Source organism: Psammomys obesus, unplaced genomic scaffold (assembly GCF_907164565.1).
Source record: "Psammomys obesus unplaced genomic scaffold, mPsaObe1.curated_primary_1811, whole genome shotgun sequence".
Lineage (NCBI taxonomy): Eukaryota > Metazoa > Chordata > Mammalia > Rodentia > Muridae > Psammomys > Psammomys obesus.
The window spans coordinates 1-15969 of NW_026589815.1; the positions used below are offsets into that span (position 1 = coordinate 1).

At 42.8% G+C, this 15969-nt stretch overlaps 1 protein-coding gene across 1 annotated transcript; it reads right to left on the reverse strand.

Annotated features, from left to right (window-relative positions):
- Positions 1-1318: 1318 nt before the first annotated feature.
- On the reverse strand, positions 1319-14707 carry LOC129675421 (NACHT, LRR and PYD domains-containing protein 1b allele 4-like; the record flags this gene model as incomplete). Its single annotated transcript, XM_055605443.1, has 3 exons — positions 1319-1493; positions 9675-9845; positions 13033-14707. Coding segments are annotated over 3 exons (2021 nt in total), but the record flags the coding sequence as incomplete, so codon positions are not given.
- Positions 14708-15969: the final 1262 nt, after the last annotated feature.

Genomic DNA, 15969 nt, shown 5'->3' on the forward strand with positions numbered 1-15969 from the left:
GCAGGAGGGGAAAGGCTCCTGCTCTGTGAGAGGCTGTGCAATGTCACCATCTGCTCTGTGGGATGCTCTCCCTGGGGAGGGTGATGGAGGCTTTGAGGTCCAGATTGTTCAGTCTCCAGGAGGGAAGGATGCAGCTAAGACTACACATGTGACTGAGATGTCTGGAAGGCAGACCTGCAACAGTGGCCAGTTGCAGACTTGCTCTTCCATTTGTGAGGAACAGTCATGGCTGAGGAAAGCAGGCTGGAGAACAAAGAGTCCAAGCAGCTGGGCCAGTTTCAGCTCCCAGAGGGGTGGAAACAAGAGTCTTCAGTGCCCAGCTGCTCCTGTGCATTTGAGGAGTGAAGAAGAGAGCTGGAGAGATGGCTCAGTGGTTAAGAGCACATACTGCTCTTCCAGAGGACCTGACTTTAATTCCCTGAAGCCACATCAGGTGGCTCATATCCACCTGTACCTCCAGTCCCAAGGGATTTTGACTCCTCTGGTCTCTGGAGGCATCTGCTTTTGCATGTATCAGTAGTTCTCAACCTGTGAGTCGAGACCTCATTGAGGGTCAAATGACTCTTCTACAGAAGTAACCTAAGACCATTGGAAATATCAGACATTTGCAATACTATTCATAACAGTAGTAAAATCACAGTTCAGAAGTAGCACATAAATAATTTTTTAGTTGGTGTCACCAAAACATGAGGAACCATATTAAGTGTCACCATATTAGGAGATTGAGAACTACTGACACATACATACACATTACCAAAATAACAACAACAACAATAATTGAATTGAAGTTGGAGGCCTGATGGAGGAAAGTTTCTGGGCACAGTCTTATGGGACTTTTCCTGTTAGCTGGGAGAACCAGAAGTCTCTGGGTTCAAGGGTCTAGGGCCTCTGTGGTTCTCTGAGCACCAGAAAGACACTGGCCAGCTAACTCTGGGAAATGTTACTCTAATAAATGTCTGTGGGACTCTGCTGGGAAGGTGGACAGACAGGAGAGTAAGCTTAGAGATGGCATGAAGCAGCTTCTTGGAGAAGGACATGGGTCCCCAGGGCTATTGGTTGGAACTTTCCTACCTTGCATGAAACCTAAGGGCAGAGGGAATGGCACAATTTTTGGGACAGGGGACTGTCTCAGGCCTGTTTACTGAAACCTCATGACTCCAATGCCTTTCTGTTCCAGAGCCTTTCCCAACTCTGCCTTTCCCTGGGCTGCTAGCCACAGGTTGTCCCAACCAAGTCTTCTTTCTCCTTTAGGCCTCAGAACACTGTCATGGGCCTCCTCACAGATTACTCCCTCCAAAAGGGAATCTCAGGGTCTTGCTTACCTCAGGATGCTGAGGTTACAAGCAGGATTCTTGAGTGCCTTACACAGCAGCTTCACACCATGGTTTCCCAGGTCATTCAGCTGCAGGTCTAGCTCAACCAGGCTGGAGCAGGCCCCAAGCACTGAGGCCAGGATTTTGCAATTCTTGTATTTGAGGCAACAGTCGACAAGCCTGCATGGGAGATGATTTTTGAGAGAATATCTTGTGTATTGTATAGATATATCACCAGTTTATCAACAAACAAACAAACAAACCCATGACCTATAGCTTAGGCAAGAAATAGGAGGTGGGACACCCAGGAGGCAGAAAGAATTCTCGGAGAGAGTGAGGCAATGTGAGGAGAACAGACACATGGTACCTGAGCACAGGTAACCAGCTATTGTAGTGGAAATTTTGGTTTCTTTAAAAAATCGGTTGTGTCATGAGAATTTGTGTTTGTTTTGGTCCCAAGTGTGGGATGTGGAAATGCTTTATCCACCACTGAAAACAGACTCGTGAGAGGTGTGTGATATTTTCCATCTAGAAACTATATTGTAGGAGTGGTGTGGTTCTTGTCAGCTGGAAAACATCCTTGTTTGGACTCTGAGAACTCTCCAGAGACATGGAGAGCCTACTTTTCATTGCTTAGCTAAGCTTTGCATCATTTAGCTTGGCTTGGCTTCTTGACATTCTGTTGGTATAATGTTAATGTGGAATGTATACAATTTACCCTTGTTCATTCAAATGCTGATTTCTCTACCCCATTATCTGGTTTCAATCCAGACTTTGCATTTTGATACTTATTCTAAGCATCACCTGTGTCAAGTTTGTGTAAACATGCCACCATTTGTTGTCTGTATTGCCAATAAAAACAATGAGCCAGTGGTGAGCAATGGAGAGAATAAGGTAGGACATCCTGGTCTGGAGGGGAGGAGAAAAAGTGAATGGGAGGAGGAATCTGAGAAGAGAGATCTGAGAGGAGAGGGCCAGGAAACACCAGGAGAGATGAATCAGACCTAAGATGTGACTAAAAAGCAAGTATAATGTGGGAAATCTGAATGGGAGGAAGGTATGCATGCTTGGAGTTTTAGGGTGGAGTAATCATTGCCCAGCATTGTGCTCTAGGTTAATTAAATAAATCCTACTCTCTGTGTGGTGATTTGGGTATACAGCTGGTTTAGGAATAGCCACTATTTAACTAAAAGGTAAATCAATATTACATATTAATAATCATCAACAACATTCTTAGAGAGATAGGCTCCAGAGAATGTTTAAGGTTTGCTGGTACCATTTGCTGTTTGCTGTTTGACTGGACTTCTGGAATCCTGATGATTGAGATTGGTATTGCCCTAAAGAACCAACAACCCTAACCAGAAAGAAGTAGCTAGAGAGGTCTGCATCTCCTGTCCCTACTAACTTGCTTTCTCTTTTAACTAGGGGCAGGAGTTGGAAGAGAGGTAAAGATGTTTAAGAACCCTAAATAAAGTAGGTTTTTGGAAGATCGAAGCCCACAAGCCACATGGCAGAACTTAGAGTAGAATTAATGGGTTAATTAAGTCATGAGCTAATCAGAGAATGATCCTAGCTGTATGGCATAGGCATTTATAAATAACACTTTGAGTCTTATGAGTCTTAATTTTAAAAACTGCATGGTACTGGCATAGAAACAGAATGGTGGATCAATGGAACCGAACAGAGGACCCAGAAATAAACCCACACACTTATGGACACCTGATCTTTGACAAAGACGCCAAAACCATACAATGGAAAAAAGATAGCATCTTCAACAAATGGTGCTGGTCCAATTGGATGTCTACATGAAGTGTGGGGCTTATGGGGGGATACAAAATGAATAAAGTGTAATTAATAAAAAATTAAAAAAATGTATAAAGTAGTGCTTTAATGCCAGAGAGGGAGCAGATTTTATGTGAAACATCATAGATAGATACAAATGGTTTGAATTTAATAAAATACAATCCTTATAGACATAATTAAATAAAATGAAAGAAATAATCCACGTATAGATGGGGAAGAGTTAAGATAAAGTTAAATACAGAAAAAGATATTAACTTAAAAGGTGGTAAAAGAGGGAGAAATAAATACATATAGCAAATAAATCTCCAAAGAAAGGAGATGGAAAGAAAATCAGGTAAAAATGATTTCAAAGGTACATAGATGCTAATGCTTAAATAAATAAGTAAACAAACTGAACACAATCAAAAATACAGTTTAAATAAAAAGAAAAGAATAAGAATTAAAATAAAATAAAGTTTCCATGAGATACTTAGAGAGATTTTAAAAAATGAAATAAATACTTTCATATTAAAAGATGGAAAACACTGTTAAAGAGGGCATTTGGACAGTTTTGTTGATTGTCAACTTACAAATAACAACAACAATATATTCAGTAATAACCATAGTTCTATATATATTTTAAAGAAAGATCAAAGTAAAACAGACTTGAAAAAGGAGAATGAGAAATGGATTGCTACGTTGAAACCATAGAACAGAGATTAGAAAAAATAGCTCCAGGTGAAAAAGTACACAAAGGTTTGAGGAATTAGGATGGCAATCTGTAGAGATACAATATATTGAATTAAAAATCCAGATTTTACTTATTGTTACATATTCAGAATTCCAATGGGCTTTTGCCTTGAATTCTGGGGAGGGTGATTCTGAGGTTACATATTTGTTAGAAATGGTGATTGCCTTGGAGCTGCCTTTGCAAATTGTGACTGATGGTGCTTCAGCATATGTATCCATTGGAATACAACAAAAGTCTGGATATTATGGCATAGAAATGTTTCAGAAGTCACTTACAATCCTATAGGTCAAGCAATTGTGGTGAGATCTAAGAAGAAATTAAAAGATGTTCTCATAGAATGGAAGGGGGGTAAGGAATATCCTAGGGATAGATTAAATGGTGTTTTGTTGACTTTGAATTTTTTTTGGGGGGTGGGATATAAAAATGATCATCCTGAGTGAGCTGTCCCAGAAGCAGAAAGATGCATACGGTATATACTCACTCATATAGACACATAATATAGGATAAACCTACTAAAATCTGTACACCTAAAGAAACTAATCAAGAGGGAAAGAGGGAGGAGTCTTGCTAAAATGCTCAATTCGTATACAGAAAGGCAAAGAAGATGGACATGAGAAGAAGGAGAAAAGAGAGAACAAGTCAGGAGACTGACACAGAGGACTTCTGAAAGGCTCTGCCCTGCAGACTATCAATGCAGATGCTGAGACTTATGGGCAGAGTGCAGGGAATCTTAGGAAAGAAGTGGAAAACAGTAAGATCTGGAGAGGACAGGAACTCCACAAGGAGAGCAACAGAACCAAAAAAATCTGAGCACAGGTGTCTTTCCTGAGACTGATACTCCAACCAAGGACCATGCATGGAGATAACCTAAGACCCCTGCACAGATGTAGCCCATGGCAGCTCAGTATCCAAGAGGGTTCCATTTTAATAGAAACAGAGACTGTCTCTGACATGAACTGATTGGCCTGCTCTTTGATCACCTCCCCCTGAGGGGGAAGCAGCATTACCAGGCCACAGAATAAGACACTGCAGCCACTCCTGATGAGACCTAATTGACTAGGATCAGAAGGAAGGAAAAGAAGTCCTCCCCTATCAGTGGCCTTGGGGAGGGGCATGCATACAGATGGTGGAGGAAGGGATTGGGACAGGAGGAGGGAGGGAACCACAGGGGGGATACAAAGTGAATAACGTGTAATTAATAAAGAATAAAAAAAAGAATTTTTTAGAAGTCAATGAAACATGCAGTACAGATGTTAAAAGGCACTGATTTTTAGAAAGGTCTGCTGAATTAGATCAGCTTATATAAGTCCTGATTCCAAAATGGAAGAAAGGTACTATATTGTGTTGGGAAGGAGATTTTAAATTTGTTCCCACAGGGAAGAAAAGCTGTGGAATCCATCCAATCTGGTAAAAATCATATTTCACAGAGGAGGGACCACCTCCTCCCCAAAAGATCATGGCTGTAGACAGGAAGAAGAAAATAAAAAAGACCAAGACAGGTAATGTATATGATGGTCCCTCTATATAGGAATAGCTCTTGAAATGGCTGAGACAAGAAGGTCAATACAAAGATAATAAATCCTTTTGGCTACAAAATCCTCCAGGCTTATCATGCCAGTCTTTAAATTAGTATAGAGACAAACTGGCATTACAGATTATTATTCAAGCCAGGCTGGCTTAAAGAAAGACAGTTGTCTTTCAGTTGCTCATACAAAAAGCAAGAAATCATCTATTTTTTCTTTCTTTATTAATTACACTTTATTCACTTTGTATCCCCCCTGTGGTTCCCTTCCTCCTTCCGTCCCAATCCCTCCTTTCCTCCACCCTCTGCATGCATGCCCCTCCCCAAGGCCACTGATAGGGGAGGACTTCTTTTCCTTCCTTCTGATCCTAGTCAATTAGGTCTCATCAGGAGTGGCTGCAGTGTCTTATTCTGTGGCCTGGTAATGCTGCTTCCCCCTCAGGGGGAGGTGATCAAAGAGCAGGCCAATCAGTTCATGTCAGAGACAGTCTCTGTTCCTATTACAATGGAACCCACTTGGATACTGAGCTGCCATGGGCTATATCTGTGCAGGCGTTTTAGGTTATCTCTATGCATAGTCCTTGGTTGGAATAGCAGTCTCAGGAAAGACCCCTGTGCTCAGATTTTTTGGTTCTGTTGCTCTCCTTGTGGAGTTCCTGTCCTCTCCAGATCTTACTGTTTCCCACTTCTTTTCTAAGATTCCCTGCACTCTGCCCAAAGGTTGCCCATAAGTCTCAGCATCTGCATTGATAGTCTGCAGGGCAGAGCTTTTCAGAGGTCCTCTGTGTCAGGCTCCTGACTTGTTCCCTCTTAAGAAATCATCTTTAATTGTTCTGTGCACCTTGCACATCCCATGTATATTACTTGTGAGAGTTTACATGTTTACAGGACAAAAGGACCAAACAGCAATAGAATGGAGATGGCCTTGACAAGACTCATTCTCCAGGATTCTGAGATGCTGAAACTCATTTATTCCAGCATCGTACATCATCCAGCTTCAGACTGCTTCAGCTGCTGCTTCATCAAAACTTGCTTTTCAGACAACATCAAAGCAGCAAACCCATTTGGTGCAGCCTTTCAGACTGTTCCAACTAGGACTTCATTTAAATCTGCATTTTCACAACATTTAAAGACTGAATAACAAATGTTATAGCTTTCTAAAGAAAAGGATTTTTTTTCTATACTTTAAACACAAATTTAATGTTTCTTTTATTTACTTACTTACTTTGCATCTCAATCACAGCCCCCTCCATCCTGTCCTCTTGGTCCCACCCTCCCAACCTCTTCCTCCTTTTCTGCCTCCTCTTCTCCTCAGAGAGGGGGAGCCCTCCCTGCCCTGTACCAACCCACCCCAACACATCAAGTTGCATCAGGACTAAGCACATCCTCTTCCACTGAGGCCAGACAAGGCAGCTCAGCTAGGGGCAAGTGATCCAATTTTCTTTATCCATTATTCATTGAGGGACATCTGGGTTGTTGCCAGTTTCTGGCTGTTATTATTAAAGCTGCTATGAACACAGTCTTTGTGGTATGGTGGAGCATCTTTTGGATATATGTCCAGGAGTCACATAGTTGTATCTTGAGGTAGACCTACTCCCAATTTTCTGAGAAAGTGGCAGATTGATTTCCAAAGTGGTTGTACAAGTTTACACTCCAACCAGCAATGGAGGGGTGACCCCCTTGCTCCACATTCTCATCAACAACTGGTTTTCTTAAGACTCAACCATTTTCCCAATTCTTTTGGTCCCCCCAAAAGGGATACTACACCCCCAATCAGCAGGAAGTAATATTAATATTGTGATGTCACGTTCCTTTAAAGTTGGGTCAATACGTTTTGGTTGTTCTATTCAGTAATGGATGCTTGTTCTTAAAGGGGGTTGGTTACAAGTTATTAACCAATCTTGATCAAGGAAAAACCAAGGTATATAAAATTAGACTCAGGGATCTTTCTTTTTTCTTTTCTCTATCCATTTTTCTTCGGTAAGTAGAAAGTGGTTGAGAAGAAAAAAGGGGAGACTATAGGAATATCATACAGGAATAATAGGAGAAAAGGGTAAATTATAGAATCTGCTCTTGAACCAAAGAACACTTTATAAGCAATAATCTAACATTGGTATAAATTTGTGTATTGATACAGGATTAAGGTCATTTTTGATACATGATATATATCATTATATATTGATAAAATTTTAAGTTACTTTTGAAAGACATATGTATATATATTTCAACTATTTTATAAGGTATTGTACCTATACAACTCATTTATAAATACAGGTTTACTTTTAGTCCTTTTAGAGATACTATTACAAACTGTTTATGATGGTTAAAAGAGTTAATAGTTAGTCAATCAAACTCATAGTCATGTCAGATACTAGTCTTGTTTATTACAGATATACACGTAATAAGTTGATCAGTTACTAGATAGCTAGAAACATGCAATGCTTGCTTGTCCAGATATATTATAGATAGACAGATAATGAATATATACTATTGAAAAATATATAGATAGATGGTCTTCAGAAACCTCAGGGACCTACAGAAAATGGTATTTAAATGTGTTTTATTATTTTAGGGCTTTTCTGTTAATGAGACATGTAAGCTCTTGGCCCTACCCTCAGCCTACCTCCAAGAATATAACAAGTATTGAAGACCCTCTGTTAGGAGATGGCTTCAAATGTGACAAACTAGCCACTGGACAAAGAAAATGCCCTTTGCTTCAGCTGCAGAGAGTATGTGGTCCCAAATGGGCAAAACTTGGATGCACACAAAATTAACTGTCAAGCTCTGCCAAGACAGGGTAAGCAAGTCCCTTATAAGTCTTGCTTTAAAAAAGTTTTGTCAGCTATTCTGGTCCAAAAGGCTAAAGGTGATGTTCCCACATTAGAGAGAAATTTTGGGGGACAGTCCAGACAGCCAGCTCTCTGTCATTTTTATATTTTATAAGCTGCTTGCCTAAACTTCATATCTACTAGGTAATATTTCCTTCTCAAGTCTCTGTTGAAGTTGAAGACTAGATAGTTATAGTCTTGCAATAAAGCTTAAGTTATTTAGGATTTAAGAAGATGTTTAAGGTCTAAGAAGATGCTTTGGGATTTGTAATACTACTCATGATAGAAAATAATTTAGGTATGGAAATCTGAACACACTAAGATAAGCTAGATAACAGAATACTTTTTCCTAAGTTGCCAAATATTTTTATGGGCTGGACATTTTTGAGTATAAATCTTACCTAATAATTTTCATAATTGTTTCATAATTGTTACAATTGTATATAGTTTATTATTGAGAGAAAAAGAGTTTTCATTGTACTTAACAGGGGAAATATTGAGGGAATGTCTTCTTGTACTATACTGATGCATCATCTGTCAATTAAAAAAACTATGGCCTAGAGTTTAGGCCGGAAATGGACAGATGTGTGGTATCTGAGCACAGGTAACCAGCCACATGGAGAACTTAGACTAGAATAACTGAGCTAATTAGAGAATGAGCCTGGCTGCGTGGCATAGGTATTTGTAAATAGCACTTTTAGTATCATAAGTCTTTACTCCAGGAGCTTGGGGCTGGGGAAAAAAAACCTCAGTCGATGCTCGCCATCAGCTTCTCCCAGGCTCACTGATCTCAGGCCTCCCTTTGTGAGCCCTGGCATGCTGAGCTGGCAGTGCTTAGTTCTCTTGTTGCCTGTTCTTGTCTGGGTAGATAGCTTCATGCTTCCCACAGCTGAGCTGCAGGGCCATGGAGTACACATTGCTGACCACTTCTCTATTGCTGCTGCCCAGGGCAGAGTTCCATGAGGCCCAGGATAGCTCACTGGCCTACCTCGAGAACCATGTGATGTGTAACTCACCAGACATAGAATAGGACATGATCTCTCTCATTATGTGCAATCTGAATAAGGAAAAAGTCCATAGAAACAGAGTAGAAGTCTAGTTATGAGGGCTGAGGGCAGGAGGAAATTCAGGAGATGCCATTCCCTGGACCTGAAGTTGTCTCTCCTCATGCCTTACTTTGCTTCTGTGTTCTTCAGCCCTCCTTCTAGCCACTTCCTCAGGAATTTTGTCTCATTGGAGTCCTATAGGCCTATTGTTAGCAATAGCTAGTGGAGTCCCTTGACAAATGCCAGTCAGTCTCATGATCCCCCAAACAGAATCTCATTGGTTTATCATTGCATGTCTGGAATCTGTCACAGGCATAATCAAGAGGGCTCAGTGAATATTTGATGAATACCAGTCCTCACCCCAGACTCAGCTTCCCCCTTTAGTCTCCTGCCATCCATCCCTACTTTGGGGGGGACCCAGGCCGGACTCACCACAAGGTCTTTAGTTTGCAACCAGGGTGTCTCAGGGTTCTACAAAGATGCTTCACTGCAGAGTGCCTCAGGGCATTTCCACTGAGGTCCAGCTCCTCCAGGTTTCTAGTGAATTTAAGATTGAAGAAGAGAATCTTCCAGCTGGCGTCAGTAATAGGAGTCCATCTGGATCTGATAGGAAAAAGAGAGAGAGAATCAGCATAGAATGGTAGTATATTCCTTTAATGCCAGCAAATGAGCACAAAAGGCAGGCGATTGGGGAGGCTAGGCCATTCTAAACTAAAACCCCAAGTGACTGTGAGCAGCTCCGTGCCTGGCCTGTGCAACATTGGGTCCCCTTTACTACAAACAAAACAAAACAATAAACTTGGAAAAAAACCCAAACTCTCAAAACACAGATTGTCACCCTCTTTGACTGAAACAAAAAGTATAGGATGTTTTATTCCAATTTTACAGAATCAAAGAAATGTTAAGAAAACCAAATATTAAAGCTCAAATGATGCTGTTTTCTTTTAAAAGCTTTATTTGTATTTTACTTTATGTGTACGATTGCATGCCTGCTTGTCTGTGCATGCGCTACACAGATGTAGGAGCTGCAGAGGTTAGAAGCAGGGCCTGGGGTCGCAGCGACTGTAGTTCAAGGTGGTGTGAGCCATCTGCTGTGGGTGCTGGGAACAAATCCACATTCTCTGCCAGAGCATCAAGTGGTCTTAAACGTGAACCACTTTTCCAGCCCCCAAAGGATGGCAGTTCTGATTCATGGTTAGTAATTACATTGACAGAGCATGGAATTTCAGGATTTATTATTCAAAATGCTTGAGGTGCCATCATTAGCCAGACACAGAAAAAATTCTCATTCAGTATCTTTGAAAGCATAATTTTCTGGACTGGTTCTTTCCCTTCCCTTGGCTTTGGCCAACTCCACCTCTGAACTGTTTTCCTTGTGTGCAATGGTCTACTTATCTCCCTGCTTTGTCTGGCTGATTTTTCTCTCAACTTATTCTTCTCACTAGTAGCTGAAGCCTCACATTTTCCCAAGGGTCTGTCCTTTCCATGCAGGCTTGGTGTTCCTGGTTTCTTTTGACCCATTTGGCTTCTTTGTACCTATTTAGAATTCTTCTGAAGGTGACATTAGACCACTTCTACTTGCAAGATCTGTATCAAGATCCTTCCAGGGTTACTTGTTTATAAACGTAGATACTTAGTAACAACTGTAATTGGCCAAGAACAGGAAAAACAAATGGTCCAACTGGCCAAGGTATTCTCCCTTGGGATTATCATAATGTTATTCAGACCTGTATTGTAACTAGATTCTTAATAACTGCAGAACAGTCTTAATCCATTTAGAAAATAAATGGGTGTATAAGATAATAGATAAAGTGTGGCTCACTGTAAAAAGTATGTAGAAAAAAAGATTAATAGGTATCTCTGAATTGGAGATTTAGAGAATATCCAATTCTCGAAATGACGCTGTGTACAAAATCTAGGGTCCTGTGCTCACTAGATGTGATGTATTGAATGAGATTCCCCCAGAGTCAGGGTCATTTGAATGGTTTGTTCAACTCATGGTCCTTTTTGGGGGAGCCCTAGGAGGTGTGCCTTTGTTGGAGGAAAGATGTCATTGGGGGCAGGCTTTAAGATTTGAAAGCTTTGAGCATTCCCAGGATCCTCTCTACTTCCTGTTTATGGTTCAAGATATGAGCTCTCACCTGCTGCTCCAGTCACCATCCTTTCCCTTTGTCAGATGGACCCTGATCCCTCTGCAACCATAAGCCCAAACAATTTTTTTTTATACAGGGTTTCTCTACATAGCCTTGGATGTGCTGGAACTTGCTCTGTAGATCAGGCTGGCCTCAAACTCAAAGATCCACTTGCTTCTGCCTCCAGGTTGCTTCCTGGCCCACATAAACTAAAAAGTTTCCCTGGCCATGACCTTTTGTAACACCAATAGAAATTTAACACTAGGCAATCTCTCTATGAATGAATAACATCCTTAGCCCATGATGCTTTGAGACAGTGTCACTCTATGGAGCCAGGCTGGCCTGGAACTTCTGATTGTCTTCCCTCAATCTTCTAATTTTGTGGTATCAGGCACGTATGACCAAGCTCACTTCCCCAAGCCTTAATGAGAAATGGAATTCTGGTGGGAAGTAATTTTTATTGATTTGATAAATGATATGTCACCACTTTTCTACAAGCGTGTTTTAAATTAGTTTTTCTCAATTATATAAAAGGAGAGTCAGTGAGACAATTTACTGACTGTGCATAAGACAGCTTGATCAGGTTCCCCCTTTGATCAGTTTCCCCTCCTCTCCTCATACCCTTGTTCTCTAACAGCTACTCCATTACTTTTTTATGTTTTAGGTGGGCTTTGGCAGAATTGCCCAGATTGCTGTGTAAGTCCTGAACTCAAGGAATCTCCCTGGTTTAGCCTCCTGAATGAAGGATGAAATTTCAAGCTTATGCAGGAAGTCCAGCTCATCTTATCTGGAAAAGCTTCAATGTGTAAAAACAGAAGTCTCAAAATCTGTTCCTCTGAGTGTACTCCACTCTTCTCCAGATGAGTGACCCTTCCTTCCCTGGCGCCTGGTGTTTGCGTGATCATTTCATGTGTCACACCATGTGTGATTAGAGTTGTTGTCCATCTTCTCTACCATCTTGAGGAACTAAAGGCTGCAACTATATTTTCTCCTGTAATTGGTTGGTAGTTTTCCTGTAATAAGGCCTGCCATAAATGAGTGCCTAACGAATACTAATGGAAGGAATCATCCGTAGAGGAGAGAGACCCCCATCTTGGTACTGAGTGACCGTTACAGCACAGTGGGAGGGACCCCTGGAAGGAGAACTCTACCTTGCTGCTAAGATTGGGTAGGAGTTGGGGAGCCATTAGGGTGAATTCCAGGGCCAGACTGCCTTCAGTGGCACATACAGGAAATCATCTGGGTAGGGAAAACTGAGGAACTCTGAGGTGATTGATGGTGGAAACCCTCAGGGCCAAGGTCACTGTCATGAGAATAGGAGTTGGTGCCTGCGGTAGGTGAATGAGCAGTTTCTCAGAGAGAAAGCGTGTTAAGGGAGAGGATCAGTAACTATGGGGTGCTGGAACCTTGTGAAAATGATTTGAATGAGAGAAGGTGGGTGTCCCACCGAGGCACAGAGAGACAGAACTTCACAGCCCACCCCATGGTCAGGCACACAGAGGCAGACAGAGAAGGGTGGTCAGATTCAGCAGCTGATGTCACTGATGACCTCTACCCTGATTTCTTGGAACCAGCTAAGCGTGCTTCCTGTGTTTAGAGCATGTGGGCTTGAGGGATCCATGGGGAAGCTGGAGAGAGGGCTGTGTCTGGATACTCACAGAACCATCCTGGGAACTGGCAGTGCTTGTGTCCTCGGTTCACCCTCATGGAGCTGAAGGCTTCTCACACAGCAGCAGAACCTAATGCAGAAAGTGACCACCATGAGCTCCACCTCTGACCTCACCACCAGATATACAATATTTGGCTGAAATACTGGTTCCTTCACCCCCATTAGGACTTGAGCAGTTCCTTCTTCAAGATCATGCATCACCCTTTTCAGGAGTTTCTCCTCCCGATGCTCAAACAGACAGTGGAACAAACCCAGAGAATACAGTTGATGGGGTAGGGTTTTCCCGAGGATGTCAGACACAAGTGTCAACTTTGGCTTCCAGGGCAGCCTGCAGGCAAAGATCCTCTCCATTTCTCTCAGTCCTTCTTCACTCGAGAGTCCAAATAAGAACTGTATAATGGGTGCCTCACACAGCTCATGACTCTTGTACCTTCGTCTCAGATTTTCCATAATTCTGTCCTTTTCTATATTACCACATCTTTCCAAAGTATCCCTGAAGATACAGGCCATCGCTGCAAAGAACTCCTGGAGACACAAGTGGGCAAAGCTGCAGCTCAGAGAGCCGGGCTGCTGTTGAAGGACACTGATCTTCAGGAAATTGCCAATGTCAGCCTTAACTAATCCTTGCTTATGGAGGTCAATTGCACTGAACAAGGTCCTTCTTCTGCAAATCCCCTCAGCAGCCACTGAGCAGAGAGCCCTGAGCTGGTTCTCCAGGTGCTGACCTTGGATTGTCTGGGAAAGGTATTTCAGGCAGAGAGTGGTGGTGGTCTGTGAGGCCAGGAAGAGATGTCCTCCCTGCTCCATCTGCTGTGACAGGCAAGTGCAGACCAGCCAGCTCACCCAGGGGACCTGACACAGGGTCGAGAGCACTGGGTCTGATTCAACTAAATGAAAAGCTTCGATTGCTTTTCTTTCCTCAAGAAAATATTTGTTGAAATATTCCTTCCGTCCTGACTCAGAGAAGCCCAGGACTTCCACCCAACGCGGCCGCCTCAAGGAAGGAATGAGCCTCTGGAGAGCTGTGGTCCGAGCTGTGAGCAGGAAGGAAGCCCCCGGGAGGACAGATTTTCCCAGCAAACTGCCCAGGAGCGTGTGCACTGGCTGTGTCTGACTCCAGTGCAGACACAGCTCAGGATCCTGCCCCTCCAAGACCCATGCTGGCTCATCTATGCCATCCAGGATGAAGAGCAGCTTCTCAGGCTGAGCCAGGATCTGCCTGATGGGAGCTGTGAGCAGAGTCTGGCCCTGTGCTATGAGCTCTGCCAGACTCAGCTGCTGGCACTGGGCCAGCTCCCTGCAGCTGAAGAAGAAGACTTGCTGGAAACGGTCCCTGTAGAGCTGGCCTCGCCTCCAGGCTCTGCTCACATGCCTCGCCAGTGTTGACTTCCCAGTCCCAGCAGCCCCATACAATATGACGAGCTGAGGCTCTTCCTGGGTACCCGGGCTTGGGGCAAATAAGTCTTGCATCTCAATCAGACGTCCTTTCTCCTCTGGTCCATACTGATGCCTGCTTTTCCTGACCAAGGTCTCCCAGACTCTTGGGCAAGAATTTTGTAGGAGTAGTAGCTGTGTGAAATTTTGGAACAAATTCTTCCTTGTCAAGGACTGTGTGGAGTAAAGACGTTTTCTTTCTCGCTTGTCAAATGTTTCTGGAATGGCTCCTAAATAAAAGAGAGAGAGACTGAGCAGGGCTGTACATATTACAGTTGTTTGTTCATTCAATCTTCCCTTCTTTCCTCCGTTCCCTCATTTGATCCTTCAACATCTGGATGACTTTAGGCATCTGTCTAAGCTGTACAATACACAGGCTATGGGTACCGGCATATGCTGAGCAGTGCAGTGCAAAGAATGCGAGCTTTAGAGTAGAAGATTCCAGTTCAAGTCATCATGTGACTAATTATAATGCTGTCCACATTCATTCATCCTCAGACACTTATCAGCCTCTTTGCCAGACCTGCTCTTGGTGCTAAGAATAAAGGGTCAGTCACGGACATATCTCTCTGGGCTGATCCAGGATCTGCACTGAGCTCAGCTTTCCCATCTGTCATTTAGGGGTCTCTCCCTGTAGGATGTCGTGGGGTCATGGGGAGACTGCAGACAGTGGAGCAGATGTCTGCTTCAGAAAGATCCCACTGTTCCCCATCATTGCTGCTCTGACAACCTCCTTCTGTAAGTCCTGAGACTATGGGTCTGATGGGACGGTCTAAGAATGACATAGAGTTCATGTTTCAGGACTTAGAACTGTTCCCTGTCCACAGGCCTGGCAATCCCAGGTTTATTTTGTGTAGTCTTCCAGATATCTTCGGTAACAATGAGCCTTATTTGTGGCTACAGCTGGCATGTCTTTAGTCACCTCTGAAACTCATGCTGAAACTCAGTTGCCAACATAGCAGTAAGGGGATCAGGTCTAGAGTGAGTATTTGGAAACATGTGGGCAGGCTCCTTAATAATTGACCAATACTTTTCTTTTAGTAATGGGCAAGCTGTTGTGAGAAGGGGCGCCCTTTCCTGCAGGCAACTGCTTGCCTTCCTTCTTCTTTTGAGGCTGAGTAGTCACAGTTTCCAGTGTTGGATCCAGCCTCTAAAACTATATAAAAAAGCATGTCAAACAAACAAACAAACAAACAAACAAACACTGAGCATGGTGCAGCTTTTCCATTGGTGAATTTGAGCTACAATCGCTCACTCACTCACTCACTCATCAGTCAATCAGTTACTCAATAAAACATTCAAAACCCGGGGGATTCCTCAAGGTGAAGTGGCAGGACTTGCTCCATGGAAGGGCTCTGGGTGTAGACGGTGAGAGCTTCTGCCTCAGCGAAGAAGAGAGCCAGCAAGCAAGATTCCCAGCACCAATTTAGTGCACTCACATGTATACACACAGTTCAACTTCCACATATATGACCCCACACATGCAAACATA